Genomic DNA, 19209 nt, shown 5'->3' on the forward strand with positions numbered 1-19209 from the left:
GTCAAACAGTTTATCATCCAGTTGAGGATTTACAGAGGGCTTTGCATTCTTTATTATTCATTCTCAATTGACATAACAAAATTTACAGATCTTTAGCTCAGATGCCATAGGGATAACCATACTGAGTTTTGTCTTATTTACAGATGTTATTTTGCAAAGCCACAATATGTAACCAAATCCTGCAAAAAAAACTGATTTATGAAGTCTCTAGTTTATACCAAAAGCTATATTTTACTGTAATTGTTATTTTTTCAATGCTAACCGTGAGACACACTCTGCCTTGACACTCAAGCCAAAATTGTCAACCACATTCACTGCGACATTGCATCGGCACTCGTTAAACGTTGAAAAAGTCACATCCCACGTTGGCGCTCCGAATGATGCTTCGTGTAGTACCCTACCTGTCCCTTCCCACAGATCAGAAGCCCCTCATGAAGGTTGAGCTAGAGGGCACCAGAGCAGGTCAACATGAACACACCTCAGAAGCCCTTTTCGAATGACATCTTCCAGTAGACCAGGGGTCGGCAACCTACGGCTCCGGAGCCGCATGCGGCTCTTTACGGGCTGCTTCTTGACGATATGTACGTATGTACAGTATGTACTCAGATGCATTGCGGCTCTTGAAATACTGAATTTTGTACCGAATTGGAAAGAAATGGCTCTTCTTGTTATTTTGGTTGCCGACCCCTGCAGTAGACGGTGGCATCTTCGTTCAAATTTAACGAGGATTGAAATCTTCCGGAAGTAGGTGATTCTTCCAGAAGAGGCCACGGGACGGCATCCATCTTGAGGAGATGTCGCCATCTCGTGAGTTGGCGAGGCAGGCGTCGTGAACAAGACTGGGGAGCGCCGTTGCTCCCAGCAGTGCCCCCGCACTCGAGCCAATGGCTCAAGCGTGGCGGCACTGCTCTGTGACTCGCTTTCAGCCTTACGCTTTCCTGGAATTGCCTGGAAGGTGCGACCAATATCTACCTTGGATACACGTTCCGTGCGCCGCCCCGTTTAAACACCTCGGGCGCAGCCTTCGCCGAGCACCGGATGCTACCTCGTCAAGGATGTCTGGTGCCACCTCGTCAGTTAGCCGTGAGATACTTGGGGATGCTTGGAGGACTTCACCTCGTCATTGTCTGGCGATGCCTGGATGCCCCTGCCGAACACCACCTCGTCTTAGTCTGGAAATAATTGCAGTTGCCTGAAGCGTGCCATTTGTCAATGTCCAGTGGTCCCTGAGGTTACCAGTGGGCGTGACAGTGTGGCGATACCTGGGCTTCACCTGGACAGTGCTACTTTGTCAGTGCTTAGAGATAACCTAGGAAGTGTTCATTGGTGTATGAACATATTCTGTAACCCTGTAACTTAGTTGACGCTGCCTTGAATCCGTAGCCTCGTCAACGGTGCTTTGACCTCGAGGTCGAATCCTGCAATCAATGCAACCTCTTCAATATTGTTTCGAACATACGATAAAGTATACTCTTTGGTTTTTTCGGTAAAGTCACGTAGGTATAAATTAAAATAAATCACGACGTTTCGGGCACAACAAAAGCGTCCATCATCAGGTGGGAAAGCATGGTCTGCTGCTGAGGCAGACTGTTTAAAAATCGTCTGCCTCAGCAGCAGCAAAACCAAAGAGTATGGATTTCTGCAGTCACGAAAGCTTCAAATCAATACGATAAAGTCTAGTGAACTGCGACTTGGTTGTCACCATGTTCATCCTATGACCCGAGTTTTACGACTATGACCTCATCTCTGCTGTCACAGTCCGCTTATCCAATTGTCATTTATGCAACATTTTTGCTGCTGCTGTTGCATCTAGCCACACTGTCTTTGCTCCTGTGACTGCATCTGAGTTCTAGGAGAGTGGCGTGAAACTGGGAATCGGGGGTTTCCAACCCGGCTTGGCCTACCTCCTACATGGTGTTGTGAGTGCCTCGCATGCCCCATGCTATCCGTCCCATAGATTAGTTTTGCTGCTTATGACAAGTCCCTTGCCCATGCTAAACGTAGGTGATTTCTCCAAGGCCTAGATCTTGCCCTGGGTTAGCTATAACTGAGTTAGGGTTTTACCATAGGGGCACTCAGCTCCGATGTACATTTCCTTTATGTTCCTTTTATACTTTGAGCCGTACTTGGATTTTCCTTTTTGAAATGTGATGTTTATAATCCTGATTACTGCGTTGATACCATTTAAGTTAAAATATCACTATCCAAGATGGATCCTAGCATACATTCTTTTTAGAGCTATGTTTCCATGGTCCAGGAACACTTGGAGATCATTGATCACTACGTTGTGGTTTCTTGCGCGAGCCCAAACTAACTTTCCCCCTCACCGTGAATTGTATTTTGCTGACGGCTCTGCTGTGATAAATACTCGGGCAAGATGGCCCCTGCAAAAAGGGACAATGTTTCACGCGTCTAAATGGGTGTATTTAATTATCCTGGTTGAATCTATTCTATCTACATCTATACAGTATATATAAAAGTCAAAAATAGTGTGTGAGTTTGTGGCAGGGTTTTGTGTGGTCGCGCGCTTGGCTCTCCAACGGTGGGGTTTACGTTAAAAAAATTGCCAGGTACCACGCCGTGGTTAAGAGCTATTCCTTTTTCACATCCGTCAACTTTAAATGACTTGAATGAGCGATTTAGTGCAGGTTTCCTTTATTTATTTATTAAATGGCGGCGTTCGACCGTACCAAGTCACACGCGTTCGCTGGGGGGGACGTCTTTTACCAAGTCGGTCGGGGTGACGGGGACATTTTCACACAAAACGCTGACGTTAATTCTTCAAAATGTCATATACCCCTACTCTTTGGTTCTTTCGGTAAAGTCACGTAGGTACCCCCCCCCCCACCCCAATGCGTGCAGTTACTGCTATAGAGTTCCTACATTAATATTATATAGCGCTTCGATAGTAATTATTGTAGGGCGGGCGGGGGGAGTGGCCCAGCCCACAGCCTGCCAGGGAGCCACCTCGGCCGGCTGCACAATCTAGGCGAGGCCGCGGGTTCTGCACCGGACTAGGCCTCACGGTAAAGTTCAGTACAATTTTATTGCTTCTTTCGCTAAACTCATGTACATAGAAAAATGATATTAAAACAATTGGTTTGGAAATATATTAATCATTTTGTTTGTGTGCAGACAACTTTTTTTATTGCTTATTTCGCTAACCTCACGTAGATAGAAACCTATTATTTAATTAATCACCTTGTAAATAATGAATTACTTTTTTTGCGTGCAGAGAGTAATGTTTGTTGCATGGCAGTCAAACCAACATTTTTAATTCTCGGAGCCGGAATTAAGTGTCGAATCAAATTTTTCTTGATCGGTTTTTTGTTGTTGGTACAGTCATTGGTGACCCGTCATCCACTTCTTATACATCTTCTTCTAAGTTATCTTAATTTCGAATAAAAAAAAACACGTAATGCTTTTTTAGCACTAAAATTAGATTTCTATAAACCAACCTCTGCCCATAATAATGACAAACCATCAGACGACAGACGATATTTAAGGGTGGTGTGTGTTGCTCCCCAGCTTGAATATTGGCACGATACATTCTGCACATACTGTGTCCAGTTATTTTAGGCCACTGTAAAAATTGTCATGTGATTGGCCAATGAAAATTGATACAATTTTAGGTCTGATTGGTTCGTATATTTGTTTTCACGTCCTAATGTACTTTGAATACTGACTGAAATTTGGCTTTATCATCACGACCTTTAAATAGTGAATATAGCATAAGAAGGTGTTTAAGCCTTTTTCTGTATAATGTATATTTTCTTTTGTATGGCAAGGTTAATGGCGAGTCTTGAGTTTTATTTGTAATGATAAAAGTTGGTGTCAAGTATCAATCTTAGTGCCGTGCACTATGATTTCATGTGAGCAAGTCTAGCCTTATGAAGTACAATTCATTTAAAGTCTACAGCCAGTTGCATAAAGTTGCCTAATGTGATTTTCCCTGCCTTGTTTACTCTGCTTTAAATAACGAATGAGTTAGAAGCCCTTGATGACCAGGTGAGAGGCCTTTGAATCCAAAACGTCTTCTTCGCAAGGCTAGCCTATCTGACCAAATCACCAGGAAAGCATCAGATCTAATCAGTTATTGCAAGCTAAGCAGTGTCAGCGTGGTTCGTACAGTCATACCTCGGTATACGACCGCTTTGGAATACGTCGAATTTGGTGTACAGTTGTGTTTTGACGAGAAAAAAATGTCTTGGGATATGACGTCTTGCTTGGGATACGACGTCTTGCTTGGGATACGACGTGCTTGCGAGAACTTGTATGGGTCGGGATGAGTCACCGCGTATCCGCGTAGACCCCGTTCACGACTGAAACAAAGCGCCGCTGCTCAGTCTGCCTGTACAGTAGATCTTGTTCAGTACACAACCCTTGCTCCACCAAAGTAAAGTGATGTACAATTTTAGTTTTATTTAAATTTATTTTAATTAATTTATTTAAATTTATGTATGCATTTTAGTAATAAGTAGTGTCTAAATTATTTATAAAACCCAATTAATGTATAATATGCCATATAAAATATAATTTCTTAAACTCTGGAACGGATTATTTCCTTTCCCTTTATTTCTTATGGGAAAAATTAGTTTGGTATACGTCATTTTCTGTATAAGTCCTACCTTCTGGAATGAATTAACGACGTATACCGAGGTACCACTGTACTTGGATAAGAGGCTGCCTGGGAACACCAGGTATTGGAAGTTTTGGCTTGGAAGGCGGTCAGCAGATGACAGTACAGCAGTTGTCTATTGCCGGACCCCATCTGAAAAGACCGGAGACTCTTGCGAGGGAGGCCTTTCTGGTTACATCTTCTACTCTCGTATGGCTGATGAAGATGCGGAGCAGCAGCTACAATTTAACGTTCAGGTGGTCAAGCCAGATAAGCGCGTCAGGAGCAGCGGTGTCTGTGTCGCTGTGATGTCTCCTTCGTATTTGTGGATTCGGGGCATTGCGTCGTTAATGGCAGTCATTAAAGCGAGTACAACAATAAATTACGAATGTAAGTTCAACCAAAACATAGCAGAACAAGACGAGAATTAAGTTGCGGTTTAAACATTGCAAAACGAGATATAATTTAAAACACAACAACAAGCTAAGCAAACTTTTTGTAACTTAGAGCTTGTGTGCACCTCGCGCAAACCTGCATTGCAAATGTTGGAGATGGGACCGGGGTTAAGGCTGCTGGGCTTGTTTAGCAACGGATTCGGATTTCCTGGGGATCACCAGATCACCCTCCCTCCTGCTGCCACGCTTGTGAATAGTGAGTGTACATGCGGCTTTTCGTGGACCGTGCTGTGGCTGTTAGAAAAACCGTCTGCCGTTTGGCTGAATAGACTTAAGGACGGGAGGAGCGATGGGTGAATCGGTTTGGGTGCGTTTAAGGTTAGCTAGGAAACGTGACTGCGTGCTTTTGACAGACTATATTAAGCCCTGCGTTTGTATATACTACTTTTGGTTGTCCGAGTGTGTATAGTATACACAAAGCGGCAGGCGCTTGCACAAAGACAAAGATCTCCCACATAGTCTGTAACAGATTGTTAGGGCAAGTGCTGTTAGTGAACACCTTTGATGGCCGGCACGGCACACGAGGGGGTGGGTGGCCAACACCACGCCCGGCCGCCTTTGTCTCCCCAGCGGTGATGCACACGCACCGCATCAGGTACTTATTGGAGGCTGAGTCAACCTAGGGGAGGCCCAGGACCGGTTCGGATAAACGTCACCCATGTTGGCTCTGAGCGGGAATCGAACCCGGGTTGCCGGGTTTGGTAGCGCAGTGCGCTAAACGCTGCACTGCCACTCCCCCCATGCGTGCACACACACGCTCGAGTGGACACCCGCACACATTTCATTATTTATCGACCGTGTACAGCAGGTGAAAGTCTCGCTAAACTAAATCGAACAAAAGGTGTGCATGAATTGTGCGGTGTCGTATGTCAAGCCAAAGTTAAACGTACACTTTGTTGCATTTTCCATAACAATGACAGGCTAAACTGAGTCAGTTAATTGGGCTTTTTTAACATAGTTAAATAATGCAACTGAGCCATCAAAATCATTGAGGGCCCAGGTTTTAAGTTATAGAAAAAGTATAGGCTGGGGTGCCCACTCACCATCTTCCCCTTTTGCCTGGGAGGGTGTGGTTAGGAGCCTACTAGGCCGATGAATTCAACAAACATCCCAGTTAACTTACAGCAAATAAGACATTTAAAAAAATACCCTAGGTGAGCGTGTTAATCACCTTTTATAAAGATGGGTTAACCGAGTTTACATATCATCGCCGAATAATTTATACTTGTATATAAATCAGCTCAGGTTTCAACGGCGTTTTGGCATTGATCCGCCAATGTCAAAGAGCATTCGTCATTGGTACCGACAATTTGAGGAAACAGGCTGTTGGTGTAAGGGGAAGAGCACAGGGCGACCACGCACCTCAGAGGAAAACGTCAGAAGAGAGGCGTTTGGGACGAATTCAACTATTGTCTCGATGTTGTCTGTACAACAGGTGGAGGGCACATAGAGCATTTATAAAATGGTTAGTAAAACTTGATAACTCATTAACCATCGTGAAATATACTGCTTTGAAATTGGGTCCATCTTTTTGAAACACCCTGTATATTCTCAGCAGCTCTCCCATGATATCAAAGAATATAAAACATACAAACATTGCCATGACGCCGTGCGACTCCACCTGGCCAATCGTATTGCGCATTGCGTTTGCAATCAGACAAGTTCCAAAAAGGCTGTTTCAACAAAGTTTCTGTTATTTTTGTCGACTCAAATGCAACTGTAATCCGGGATAGTGCTCATCCAGGAGAATTAACGTTGGACCCACAAGCTGTACTCCGAGCCTTATGTTACAACATTGTTGTCACAAAATGGACAAGCAGAAATTGTAATTACAGATTCTACTGTCTTAGCAAATAAAGTTGCTGTTGAACAATAGTTTGTCCTGGCAATGACCCATCATAATTTATCATTGTTATTTCACATGTTCCCCGCAAGTAATAGAAAATCAACTGATGTAGCAAAGTTTTTGAATCATTTTTTTCTCAGAAGGGAATTCTTGTTATTCACTCGGAAGACTTCACTCAACTCAAAATCCATTTATATTATGATGCTTCTCATCGCCCGAAAGCTCGACGATATTTCAACGTTGATTTGTATTGAAATTTTTGATGGTTCGTGCCGATTGCTGTCGATAGCCATTTTGAGTGGGGTTTTTTGTTTTGCTTATGAAACAATTACAGCCAATGATATTTAAGTCTCACGTTAACATTATGCACATTAGCAGACTGCATAAACAACACACACACCACTAGCCTTGATGTCCCTTTTGCACACGTAAAGAATGTTATCATTATTTAACATTTTTACCCAAGATAACCTCACGCAATCTGAAGACGTTTCTGCTAAATTTCACAGCAGAGGGGGGGGGGTAACAAGATGATTGCTGTGCATATTCCCAATTGTGTAATTTGCAGGTATTTATTTTGTTTGGAAAATTTAGAGCGTGATGCAGGCACCTGGCGATGGCTTTACTCTATGTTCGAATCAAGTAACGGGATCATTAACGGGCCCTGGGAAGCGGACAGCATGTAATACCTTTAATTGTTAAAACCCCCAGTGGTGAGAACCAGAGTTGCCCTCAGGGCTCTAACCGTGAACCAGAGCAGGCCTCAGGGCTCCAACCGTGAACTAAAGTGGCCCTTGGGGCTTCAACCGTGAACCAAAGCGGCCCTCAGGCCTTGCAACCGCGAACCCCTGCAACTACGTCGACCCAGTGTGCGTGGAACGTTGGGCCAATGGTGGTCCGACTGTGCCAACCACATGCCAACGTCAACGTTGGTCTGTTTATTTTGGAAATGCGCAACCGCTCGCCCGTGTTTCTCTTCATTACCTTTGCAGGAAAAAAAGGAAAACAACCAGCCGTCTGAGCGCAGACACTTCCCTGCCGCTGAATGGAAAACCGTTTGCAATGCTTGTTTTGACAACAGTGGGAGGTGGGGCAGGAGTTAGGAGGGTGGGATTGCAGTGCCAGATTAAGCTATTGCGAGGCCTGTAGCATATGTTATAAAGGGGGTCCCAAATAAAAAAAAAACACATAAATATTAAAAGACACATTTTTTACTTACATAGTGAGGTAATTGTATTTTTTCATTTGCAATACAGCCAGATAATTTGACAAATCACTAACCTTAAACACCCAGTCGTTCATAAAAGTTGAAGACAGTATAGTACTATAGTAATAGAGCAAGTGCAGAATTACTGCACCTGAATTGATAGCTTGAAAAGCATTTAGTGCGGGTTCCTTGAAAGTGCGAGGCCCGTAGCATCTGTAGCTACTTTTGCTGCTAGGATAATCCGGCACTGTGGGATTGTGCGGAAGACTGATGCATCGTTCATTTCGCTGTGCCGTCCCCCTGTGCCCTCCCCTCCCCGCCCTCTCCCCATCGGCCCAACGTGCGCCCAGGCAGCGCATGCACAAAGATAAAGTGATCAAGGACAGGCGGCACCACCTGCGCACCTACCCCAACTGCTTTGTGGGGCGCGAGCTCGTGGACTGGCTGTTTGAGAGCGAGGAAGTGGAGGACCGCCCCTCAGCGGTGTGCTGCATGCAGGTTCTCATGGCGCACAACATCGTGCACCACGGTTAGTATTTTCACGTCACGCCTGTTTACCTAGGTGAGCTTCGCTGAATCTCAGAAGGGTGCACGCGCCAAGTGTTTCATAGCAGTGGGCAATGCTCTTACGTGAAATTCAAATTGAGTCATTAGCAGGTGATTTTTTTCACATTGGGATGTTTGGTCAATACTCGTTACATTGTCTGATTTGTTTAGCTATGGGAGGAAACCGCAGAACCCAGAGGAAACGCATGCAGAAAAGGGGAAGAACATACAAACCCCACATAGAGAGGAGCCCAAAACGTGAATCGAACCCAGGCCCTTGTTGTTGTGAGATTCAAGTATAAGCACTGTGCCACCCTGCCACTCCATTTGTACGTATCCTTTCTGTAACCAGTAGATGCACTATATATGTGTTTTAATATTGACCCACACCGCACGGTCAAACGGAGACCGTGGAGAGTTGTCGTGCAGCGTGGAGGGGATTCTGCCATCGTGTAGTGGTTATCACGCTGGACTTGGAATCCAGAGGTTGTCCGTTCGATGTATTCTCGCTGGTGTCGCAGTTGAAAGAATGAGCAGGTTTCTTAAATGCCCCTGCCCTGCGTCTTTCCGCCCAACAGTTCAAATGGGTTCACCACACACTCAGGATTCCCTTTTTGCCGATATCAAGATGATGAATGGGCTTTTTACCCTTTCCTGGCAAGATGTTCAAACACCAAATAGGCACCTATCGCAAGGGAACAAGTCTGCATTAACCACACGTGCTTGTGGTAAAACATGCCAACAAATGGGCTTTGATAATATTATGCATTGTCCTTGAAACTGATTGGCCTACACCAGAGACGGCCTCCTTTTTAAATCCTTTATATTAAGTTCGCTTGCTTGCTTGCGTGCTTGCGTGCTTGCTTGCTTGCTTACGACCGTGCAAATCTTTCGGTCGTTTTTTAACCCACTTCCCGTGATCCAATCGAGCTGACATTTTCCACACAGACTCGTTGTGCGTGACAATTAATTTTCGTGAAATTTTTTTTCCAAAATGTTACACTGTTTAGGGAATTTTTTAAAAATATGTAATTACCAATTGCTTAATGCTGGCAGACAATCATCTGACCCATAGGTGGCAGCCATCTCAAGCCAGAGGACGAGAGGACTCTAGCTGCCACGCATATAAAGGATTTATAGTGAAAAACTTAGTTTTTACGGGTTAATTTTTATGATCTCGTCTCACCAGCGTTAGACCAGCCTTTACACCTGTACCCTTGCCGGAAATGGTAAAGCCTGTTCATTTTTGTCGTCATCACCACACTCGGTTGATTGACAGCTCACGAGTGGTGAGCTAAAGTGTGGGGCCTAACACCTCGTCAAAGACGGTTGGCCGGCATGGAAGAATCAGCCAAATACCCTCTGCCGGGGTTCTTTTAAGCTCCCTCTATTGAAGGCTCTTCTGTTAGCAGTAGCCTGAGGAAGCATTTGCAGGGCTGCACCTTTAACTTTATGCGGGAAAAGAAACAAAACGATGAAGATAAATGCTGTAATACAACAGTTAAGGATGGCGGAGGTGGTCGGTGCGATGTGTTTTTGTTACTCTTTGGTTCTTTCGGTAAAGTCACGTAGGTATAAAATATAAAATAAATTAAATCACGACATTTCGGGCTCAAACTATATTCGAAGGATGCTCCTCGTGATTATAAAGCCCCGCTATGGGATTCCTAACTCGACAGCGCAACTGTCAAGAGACCTTGGCAATGCAACACAAAATAAACTGTTAATTTCTTACACGCCTTGAGTTACGGCCAACTCGGCGACAGCCGTAAAGTGCAGTGACGCAACTGGCCTGTAAAGTGCATTGTAAAATTATCGTAAAGGTTGTACGATTGGTGTGCGGAATGGGAGAGTGATCGTGAATCTGTCGCCTCCGCAACGTCGGTACGCGCTCGTGCGTGCGTGCGTGCGTGTGTTAATCGTAGCCCGAATCGCGCTGCACTTCGAACCCGGCGACCCGAGTTCGATTCCCGCTCATGGCCAACATGGTGACGAATATCTGAACCGGTCCTGGGCCTCCCCTATGTCGACTCAAATGACTACCTGTTGCAGCGTGTAATCATCGCCATTTGGGAGACAGAGGCAGCCAGGCGTGGTGCTGTCCACCCATCCCATCGTGTATCCTGCCAGCCTTCATAGGTGCGCGCTAACAGCACTTGCCCCAACAGTCAGTTCAGGCTACACGGGGGCTCTTTGTATTTATCTGTCTAATCATAGCCCTGCGTGTTGCTGTGTGTGCCCCCCCCCCCTCTCCCAGTGTCTGACGAGCACAAGGACTTCAAGGATGCCAAGTTGTTCTACCGCTTCCGCAGGGATGACGGAACCTACACACTCAACTACGGGGTCAGGATGTTTTTGCGGGGACAGCGTATCTTTGAAAAGCAAGTGCTGCCGCACCACTCGCTCGCACACGCTCTCACTCGCTCTCAACAGCGCAGGCCTGGGGACCACGTGATTTACCACCATCTGATTGGGCGGCAGTAAGGAGTTTTCTGGGTTTGATTCCCGACCATGGGCACCGTGTTTTTGTGTAGAGTTTATACCTTCTCCCACCCGTTCTGCGTGGGGTTTCCCTCCCGGGTTCTTCGGTTTCCTCCCAAAGCTCAAAACACATTACAGTGTAACTGGGTAATGGGCAAACATCCCAATGCTGTAAAATTACCCACACATTGCTAATTTGGGATTGCACGTGGTAATACCTTCTGCGAATATTTGGCAGGAACCACCTTGAAATGCTTGAGGCTTTCCTGCGTAAACAAGTATAATCATGATAATTGGTTCTTTACCCTTCTATCTGGCAACAAAACTGACACCTTTTTGCAAGGAGTCATGTTTGCATAGACCGCAATACCTGCAGTCATAATACAAACTAAAGAACATAACTCTGATAATGTGCACTGTCCTTGAAGTTGATTGGTCCACACCCGAGACAGCTTTCCTTCGAGCCTAGTCTCATATGGGTTGGACCAGATGACGCCAAAAGGCTCGTGCGCCTTTTGGCGTCATCTGGTCCAACCCATATGAGACTAGGCTCGAAGGAAAGCTGTCTCGGGTGTGGACCAATCAACTTCAAGGACAGTGCACATTATCAGAGTTATGTTCTTTAGTTTGTATTATGACTGCAGGTATTGCGGTCTATGCAAACATGACTCCTTGCAAAAAGGTGTCAGTTTTGTTGCCAGATAGAAGGGTAAAGAACCAATTATCATATTTTTACTGGCAAATGAGGTCCCCATAGTGTAAGTATAATCATAATAATACTACTGTGATGAGATCCAGTGTTATTATTAGGGAGGGCTGCAAGCAGCAGTGGAATGATGATGGCTGATAATATTGGCAATGAAGAAGGGACATTTACCGGAAACGTTGCCGATTAGATATTTATAAATCCTTTATATTAAGTTCACTTGCTTGCTTGCTTGCGTGCTTCCTTGCTTGCTTACGACCGTGCAAATCTTTCGGTCGTTTTTAACCCACTTCCCGTGATCCAATCGAGCTGACATTTTGCACACAGACTCGTTGTGCGTGACAATTAATTTTCGTGAAAATGTTTTTCCAAAATTTTACACTGTTTAGGGAATTTTTTTAAATATTTAATTACCAATTGCTTAATGGTGGCAGACAATCATCTGACCCATAGGTGGCAGCCGTCTCAAGCCAGAGGACGAGAGGACTCTAGCCGCCCGTTTCATGATGACGCAAATGTTGACTAACCACATGGCATGAAATCCCTGCCCCCACGCTGTACAGTGGAGACTATTTACAGAGCAGTTAAATTGAAGCCGCCAGGTTCTTGAAAGTGGTAAAACGGTTCAACGCTAGTGCCCTCGGGAATATACGGGGCATGTCAAGAGTTGATCTTACATATAAAGGATTTATAGTGAAAAACTTTGTTTTTACGGGTTAATTTTTTCATTTTCAGGCCCCACAGCGTTATGAGCGAACCAGTTGAGTTTTAATAATAGGGTTTTTCCCCTTTTTTTCTTTCTGGCAACAAAACTGAAACCTTTTTACAAGGATTCATGTATTGTGGTTAATGCAGACATGAATCCTCGTAAAAAGGTTTAAGTTTTGTTGCCAGAAAAAATGGGAAAAACCATATTATACTTTGGTACTGGAAAAGGAGGTCTAATGATACAGTTGTGTTGTTATTTGTGCTCTCGTAGAGTAGACAAGGACTGGTGGTATGCCACGGCTACCTATTTAACCCCTTGTCGGACCTCCTGCCCTCATATCTATTCAACTCCTTTCTCTCGACAGTGCAGATCATTTGGTTCTTCTTGTCCTGTCAGCCCAGTCACCAATGCCTGCATGAAAATAACCCCATCACATAAAATTTGGTTAATTTGACAAAATTTGACAAAATATCACCTCGACTGTCATGCGACAGATGTTCCTGTTTGCGGCAGGGTGGGTGGGGAAGTGTAAAGGCCACTTGAAGGTGCCGCAGAGGTAGCTCTGATATCCGCTTCTGTGGGCCGTTTTCTAACCCCGGAGGATTTCACTGTTCTGCGAGAAATAAAAATTCATTCTTTTTCTCGTCGCGCGGCGCCAATAGCAGAAATTTAAATCAAATTTGGGAAAATAACAAACAAAATAACAACTTAATTTACTCGGAGCTACGGCCTTAATCCTTTTTGTTTGATTGAGGATGTCCGGTAGCCTATGCTTTAATGTCACGCATATACGCCCCAGATGCGTGCCGCCCAGGTGAGCCACTGAATTATTTCTTGGGCTCTTTTAGCGATGTGTGCGATTGCTGGGAGGTTTGAGCAACCTATTTGGGACTCGGTATCGTTTCATTGTGCCGAAGGTTTGGGGTGAATCGGGCCTTTTGCCAGTGCATCTCCCAGGGTTTTGGAACAATCAAGAGTCGTTTGATATATTTTTACATCTGCCTTGAGAACGCACCTCTTTAAAACTGGCCTTCACCCCCCTAGTTCGGGCCGTTTACCCTGCAGGTTCTGTTTATTTCCTGGCCTTCCATACACGGCGGGGGCGCGTTAGTGAGATCTACGGATGAAATGTTTGCCACTTTACAAGTTTGACAAAAAACAATGCGAGGCGAGATACGTTTATGTCGGACAATCGCCGCAAAAGTCCCAACAAACCCAGCTGAAAAACTAAAGCTCTCCCACTCCCAAACCTCCTCACGCACTGCCAGCTCACGATCTGCTGTGCCTCCCGACGCTGGCTTTTAACCGGCCAGCGCTCTTCCCGTGACCGTGCGCTGGGGTTCAGGGGGCTCTAATAGCGGTGTCGATATCTCGTGTTTACCTCGCCCCCGCCATTATTCCACCGCTGCGCTCACGTTGGCATGAAAAACCAACACAGACGCACTTTCACCCCGAGTGTAGCACCAGCCACCTTAGTTGGAACGTCGCATATTTCTTACGCGTTGCACGAGTCACGATTTGTTTCTTCCTTCGAAGAAAAATTCTTCCATTGAGTTTCAAGTGAAGCCTCCCGGTAAGCGGAAGCTGCCTGATCGCCAAATACTGTTGTGAATTTAATTAGTTTATCGCCATTCTGTGTCGAGAGGGCTCCGTTTAATGCACATTGTAACGCGATGCAACTTATAGCTGTTTGTCAAACCACTGCTGGGGTGAAGGCCTCCCCACGCCATGTCCCTTAGTGGGGTGGGGGGGAGGGGGGTTAGCGCTGTGCTATAAACCACCGCTCCATGGCAGCACTCGTGTACACTACGTTAATTTGCAAATATAGCGAGAAAACGATGATAATGCCATCTCCTTGTTTATCCACCCCTACCCCCACGATGTCCCGCCACCGCGGGCACCGCCAGGCTGCACAAACAGAATAGCCCGATGATGCGCGCGCGGGGCGATGACACCTCGGTGTACGAACTCGTGTTCCTCGGCTTCCAGCTGGTCACCTGGTTGTTGTGGGAGAGCGAGGCGACGAACCGCGAGGATGCCACACAGCTGTGCCAGCGCATGTTCGACCATTACATTATCAGAAACAGTGAGTGCCCCCCCTTGCCCGCTTCCCTCTGCCCTTACCCCTCAACCCTTCCTCCGCCCTACCTCGTTACCCCCACCATCCTGTCTGTAGCACGTTCCACACAAATCGACACCCACAACCGCTCTACTATGGAGCTGCCACCGCCCGGTCTGGGATACGACCGGATTCTTCATCAGCCCCGTGTCAAGAGGGGCACGCCCGTTGGTACAGGGGGTCAGGAACTGTGCTGCTCTGAAACGCACGGGCGAGGAAGGGAGGGAGGGAAGGAGGGAGGGAGGGAGGGCTAGGGGGGTAGATGCACATGTAACGCTGTCGGGGTGCGGTGTCAGCCTGTTGTTATTTACGTATTTATTTATTTTCTTCTGTATCAGTCGAGGGCGGGGGCGGGGTGGAGTGGTGGCAAAGTGATTCGCGGAGTGCACGACGAACCCGGCGCCCAGAGCTCCATTCCCTGCCACATCTGAGCAAGTTGTGGACACCACGCTGCCGTTCGAACTGCCATAAACCAGCGCGGTGAAGTCTGGTCCAGTGTAGTCAAACAACCCTCATGTCCAGTACGTCGTTGGAAAGCCTTCATCTAGCAGTAGACCGACAAGGGATGGGAGTTATTATTAATATTATACCAGTCCAAGCTAGCCAATACAGGATTGTATCTTGCATTTTTCTAGAGTTAGGTCACAAGGTATGGATTCACCAGGCTGTTGCGATCCATAATTATGTCACGTGTGCCTTGGAGTCATTCTTAATGAATGAGGCTTCTTCCTGGAAATCTGTGAAAAGTCAGGTGATGTGAACCTAAATCCTATACATTCTTAGATGACAAGATTAAGGCTGATTTATCATCATTTGATGTCCTGGCTTGGGAAATTAATGGAATTTCGATCTGACACATAACCCGGTGTGCCCCTACGGGATGACCCGCAGTCCAACTGCCGTTGCATGTGTTTGTTTTGGCAACCTTCCCTTTCGGCCTTTTGTTTATTCTCTTCACGTGGAATTTCAGAAGGACGCCCTGAAAGCTGATGACACAGACCTCGTGCTTGGTCTCTGTCGTCCCGTTGCTCTAGAAAACCATCAGATAAACACCGATGCTCTCGGGTTGATATAGAAATGAATTGGAGCCTGAATTATGATTACAGTAAAACCTTGGATTGCGAGCATAATTCGTTCCGGAAACGTGTTTGTAATCCAAAGCACTCGTATATCAAAGCACTCGTATATCAAAGCACTTGTATATCAGTTGTGATCACGTGACGCTTGGCAGACAAAGCGTATACGCACTACTCGTATTACAAGACCTCGCTCGTTTATCAAATTAATATTTATTTACAAATTTTGCTCGTCTTGCAAAACACTCGCAGGCCAAGTTACTCGCAATCCAAGGTTTTACTGTACATTCTTTTGTAGGGGGTGGGGGTTAAATTGGTGAGGTTAGAGCTTTGACGGCGAAATATTGCCAAAATTGACAAAACAAAAACATTTGCCGGACCTATCGTCATGTTCCGGTGAGCAGGTGAGCATTGGTCAGTACTCCACTCCAGTAGGCTATGACCTGTTGGTAAAAATTCGACGTTCTTGATGGGCTCAGTTGATCCAAAACCCTTCACTTATGTTGAAGAATGTGACTCAGGAGATCAACGGTAAAAGGAATTGGTCCCTGTTGCTAATGCTGCCTTAACACTTGTTAACGTAGTAAAGAGTGCCTCAATGTATTAGCTCTGTTTAAGTGACGCACCTTGCCGCCATCCTTCCCCTGCAACACCACCGCGCATTGGTAATCGAGGAAACAGGCTGCAAGCCACTTGTTTCTCATCGTGCAGATTGCCTGCGGAAGAACATTAACTCAGCAGATCTTAATATGTCCTGGGGAGACCAAGACATGACGCGTCACCCAAATGTTTCAGCACCAGTACCACCACCGCCACATCGGGGAAGTGTGCTGTCGAATAAGCACACGCACACAACTCAATCCTCACGCCAGCCTGTTGAGTGTAGATCGTGCTAAGGGGAGGACTGGGGTGGGCATGTGTGTTTGTTTATTACGCAAGCACGCGGGTCTATAGCTGCACTACGGCAGGCACTACTAGGGCAGGGTCACTGTTCATGCCAGGGAAAACTAAATCTGTCTCAACATTTGAGACGTGAGGCCAGCCACTTGAGATCCTTCGGTGGGGGTGTGCAAAGTGTCCAGCCAGAGCCGAGCACGACGAATTTGTCCAAAATCAGTACTCGTCAAATCGACTGTGGACGCTCATTCGTCATTGTGGCATTTGCTTTCATTCTATGAAATTCAACTCCCCCCCCCCATCTGCCTCCCTCCCTTACCACCCCGTCTGCCCTCCCCTTGCTGGCCCACATCTACCCACTCACTCACCCACCCACGCACGCACGCACACCCCACCCTCGGCTGTTGGTTGTATCTGTGGCTCGCCGCAGTCTCCCCGGCAGACCAATTCCTGGACAGGAACCTGGTCTATTTCTTCCATCTCGACTTCCAGCAGGACTATCTGGTCACTGACCTGGTGCCCGGGATGCGAACGGTGCGGCCCAACCCCACCAGAGAGAGCCACATCATCCTGCGCAAGCACTTGCTGTCGGGCCGCTTCGATTTCTCCTGCTTCTTAATGGGTGAGCTCTGTGCCAAGGCCTCGGCTGTCTACTTTGAAAGAAAAAAAACCAGAAGGAAAATCTAAATTCACAAACCGTTGTGAATTTGGATTTTTTTTCTTCTCTTTCGCCCTGCTCAATTCTTATTTGTGTTGCTTCCACGAACAGATTACCCACGGTGCGCCCGAACTCGGCAGATGTAGGAAGACCGGCAGAGGTTGAGCCTGGAATAGTGTTGGACGGGTGACCGCCACACGCAAATAGGTCGTGATAGGGCAGATGCGGGGCTACTCCTTGGGCAGCAGAGGGCAGTGAATCAGATTCAGTTGCCACCCTGAACTTCATATGCTTCCGCAGCTGTGCTCTCCCCGCCTTCGCCAAACCCGCGCTGACCACCGTGGTGAAGTAGGGCCTAACCACCCCCATGACTGACGCAGAGTTTTGTTGGCCCTCATCCAAGCAGTGGATTGGCACAGAGTCGTATTATTGTTTTGTTGGGCCAGTTTATATATGGGTTGCATGCGTTTAATGAGACCTATATGCGTCGTTGGTTTTAATTTTTTTTTTAAACCTTGTGTTTTAGTTTTTTTTTCATTTTTATTAGCCACAATTACGAAAAAGTAACTGTCATGTGACACTTGGGACCTTGGTTAGGGTGAGAATCAAAGTATTTAGTGTTTCATTATTTTAAACATATAGCCAATCTACAAATGGCTATTGAGGAAAATAATACATAACAGAAAACAACCTTTTTGGCAAATCTCTAAAAATATATTGTCATCTGACACTAATCCCACGGGGCTGTGTTTAGTCGATGGAATTCCAGTAACAATTGGCAAGTTATAATGACACAAATCGCAGTGTATTTTTAGAAAACTCCTCAAACGATATTATTATGGTTGGAAAACTGAAATATAATGAAGCCACTACAGAGAGAAACTGACTCCGTCTCTTGTCGTTGCTCACATTTAGTCGCACATTTTCAAACCATTACAAGACAACATGTTTGTGGCTGGTGGTGTCGTACATTCTTCTACCGACTTGTTGTATTCCACACCTTACGTCTTCTCCCTGGCAGACAAGTCTTCTAAAAATAAATCTATATTCCAGTTATCCCTGCGCATTCCTACTTACGACAATAATGCCATTTGCCCAGGAGAGAAGACTTTAAAATTCTCTGTTGTTTAGGAGGGAGTGCTGCAATTTTTTTGTTTGGCCAATTCCATGAATTAGTGTTTTACATTTTGTGCAGAAGATCGCAATCCAAATTGTTGTATTATGAGACTCATTCATTATTATGCACAAGCATCATGTGTCCACTTCTGGCAGTAAAAAAAAAGACATGTGACCCGCTCTGAGCATCTGCGCTTATTTTGCTCAGAGGACAAGGGAAGAAGCATTTCCACTTGTACAAGTGTGTAAAACCGGTCAGGCAGACCTAATCTTGCCGCAGTTGTCTCAATGCTTAATCATTTTAATCGTATAAGTGCAGCTTTCTCAGCGCTGCTCGGGCGCAAAATTCCGACGTCGCATTGCAGTGATGCCATTGGCACACAAAGTATGAAGTTAAAACCTCGGTTAGAAAAAAATACTTAAAAGACATTTGAGCCTTCAAACACAGTCATGACTCGTTGCGGTGCACGCTAAGTTCACGGTGACACGCGGTGCCTTTTCTTTCGCGACGCTAATTCATTTTTGCCTGTCCGGCTGCGTGGTGTCGTCGAGCAGCGAATCCGACGAAGGAGATAGTGTTGAGACGCAACAGCATGAGCAACAGCAGCACAAGCAGCACCAGCAACGGCTACTGGAATGCCCTCCTGAACCTGAGCAGCAGCCCTCCTCCCATGCTGTACATGCCCCGGTCAGGTACGATCCCTCGTTTAAAACCTCATCGCTGTCAACAACTGTGTGTTGCGTCAGGCTTCGTCGCGATCGATAACCCCCGACT

The 19209-nt window shown here is 46.0% G+C and overlaps 1 protein-coding gene across 3 annotated transcripts in view; it reads left to right on the forward strand.

Moving 5' to 3' along the window:
- DEPTOR (DEP domain containing MTOR interacting protein) overlaps window positions 1–19209 on the forward strand; it is a 38527-nt gene that overhangs the window by 13929 nt on the left and 5389 nt on the right. For all 3 annotated transcript variants that reach the window (XM_061560618.1, XM_061560616.1, XM_061560617.1), the window contains exons 4-8: window positions 8477–8655; window positions 10930–11053; window positions 14476–14654; window positions 17091–17282; window positions 18990–19127. In XM_061560618.1, the coding sequence (XP_061416602.1) occupies window positions 8477–8655; window positions 10930–11053; window positions 14476–14654; window positions 17091–17282; window positions 18990–19127 (812 nt within the window). The remainder of the gene's footprint in view (window positions 1–8476; window positions 8656–10929; window positions 11054–14475; window positions 14655–17090; window positions 17283–18989; window positions 19128–19209) is intronic.

This window comes from Lethenteron reissneri, chromosome 26 (genome assembly GCF_015708825.2).
Source record: "Lethenteron reissneri isolate LAM-NWPU_2019-01 chromosome 26, ASM1570882v1, whole genome shotgun sequence".
NCBI classification, from domain to species: Eukaryota; Metazoa; Chordata; class Hyperoartia; order Petromyzontiformes; family Petromyzontidae; genus Lethenteron; species Lethenteron reissneri.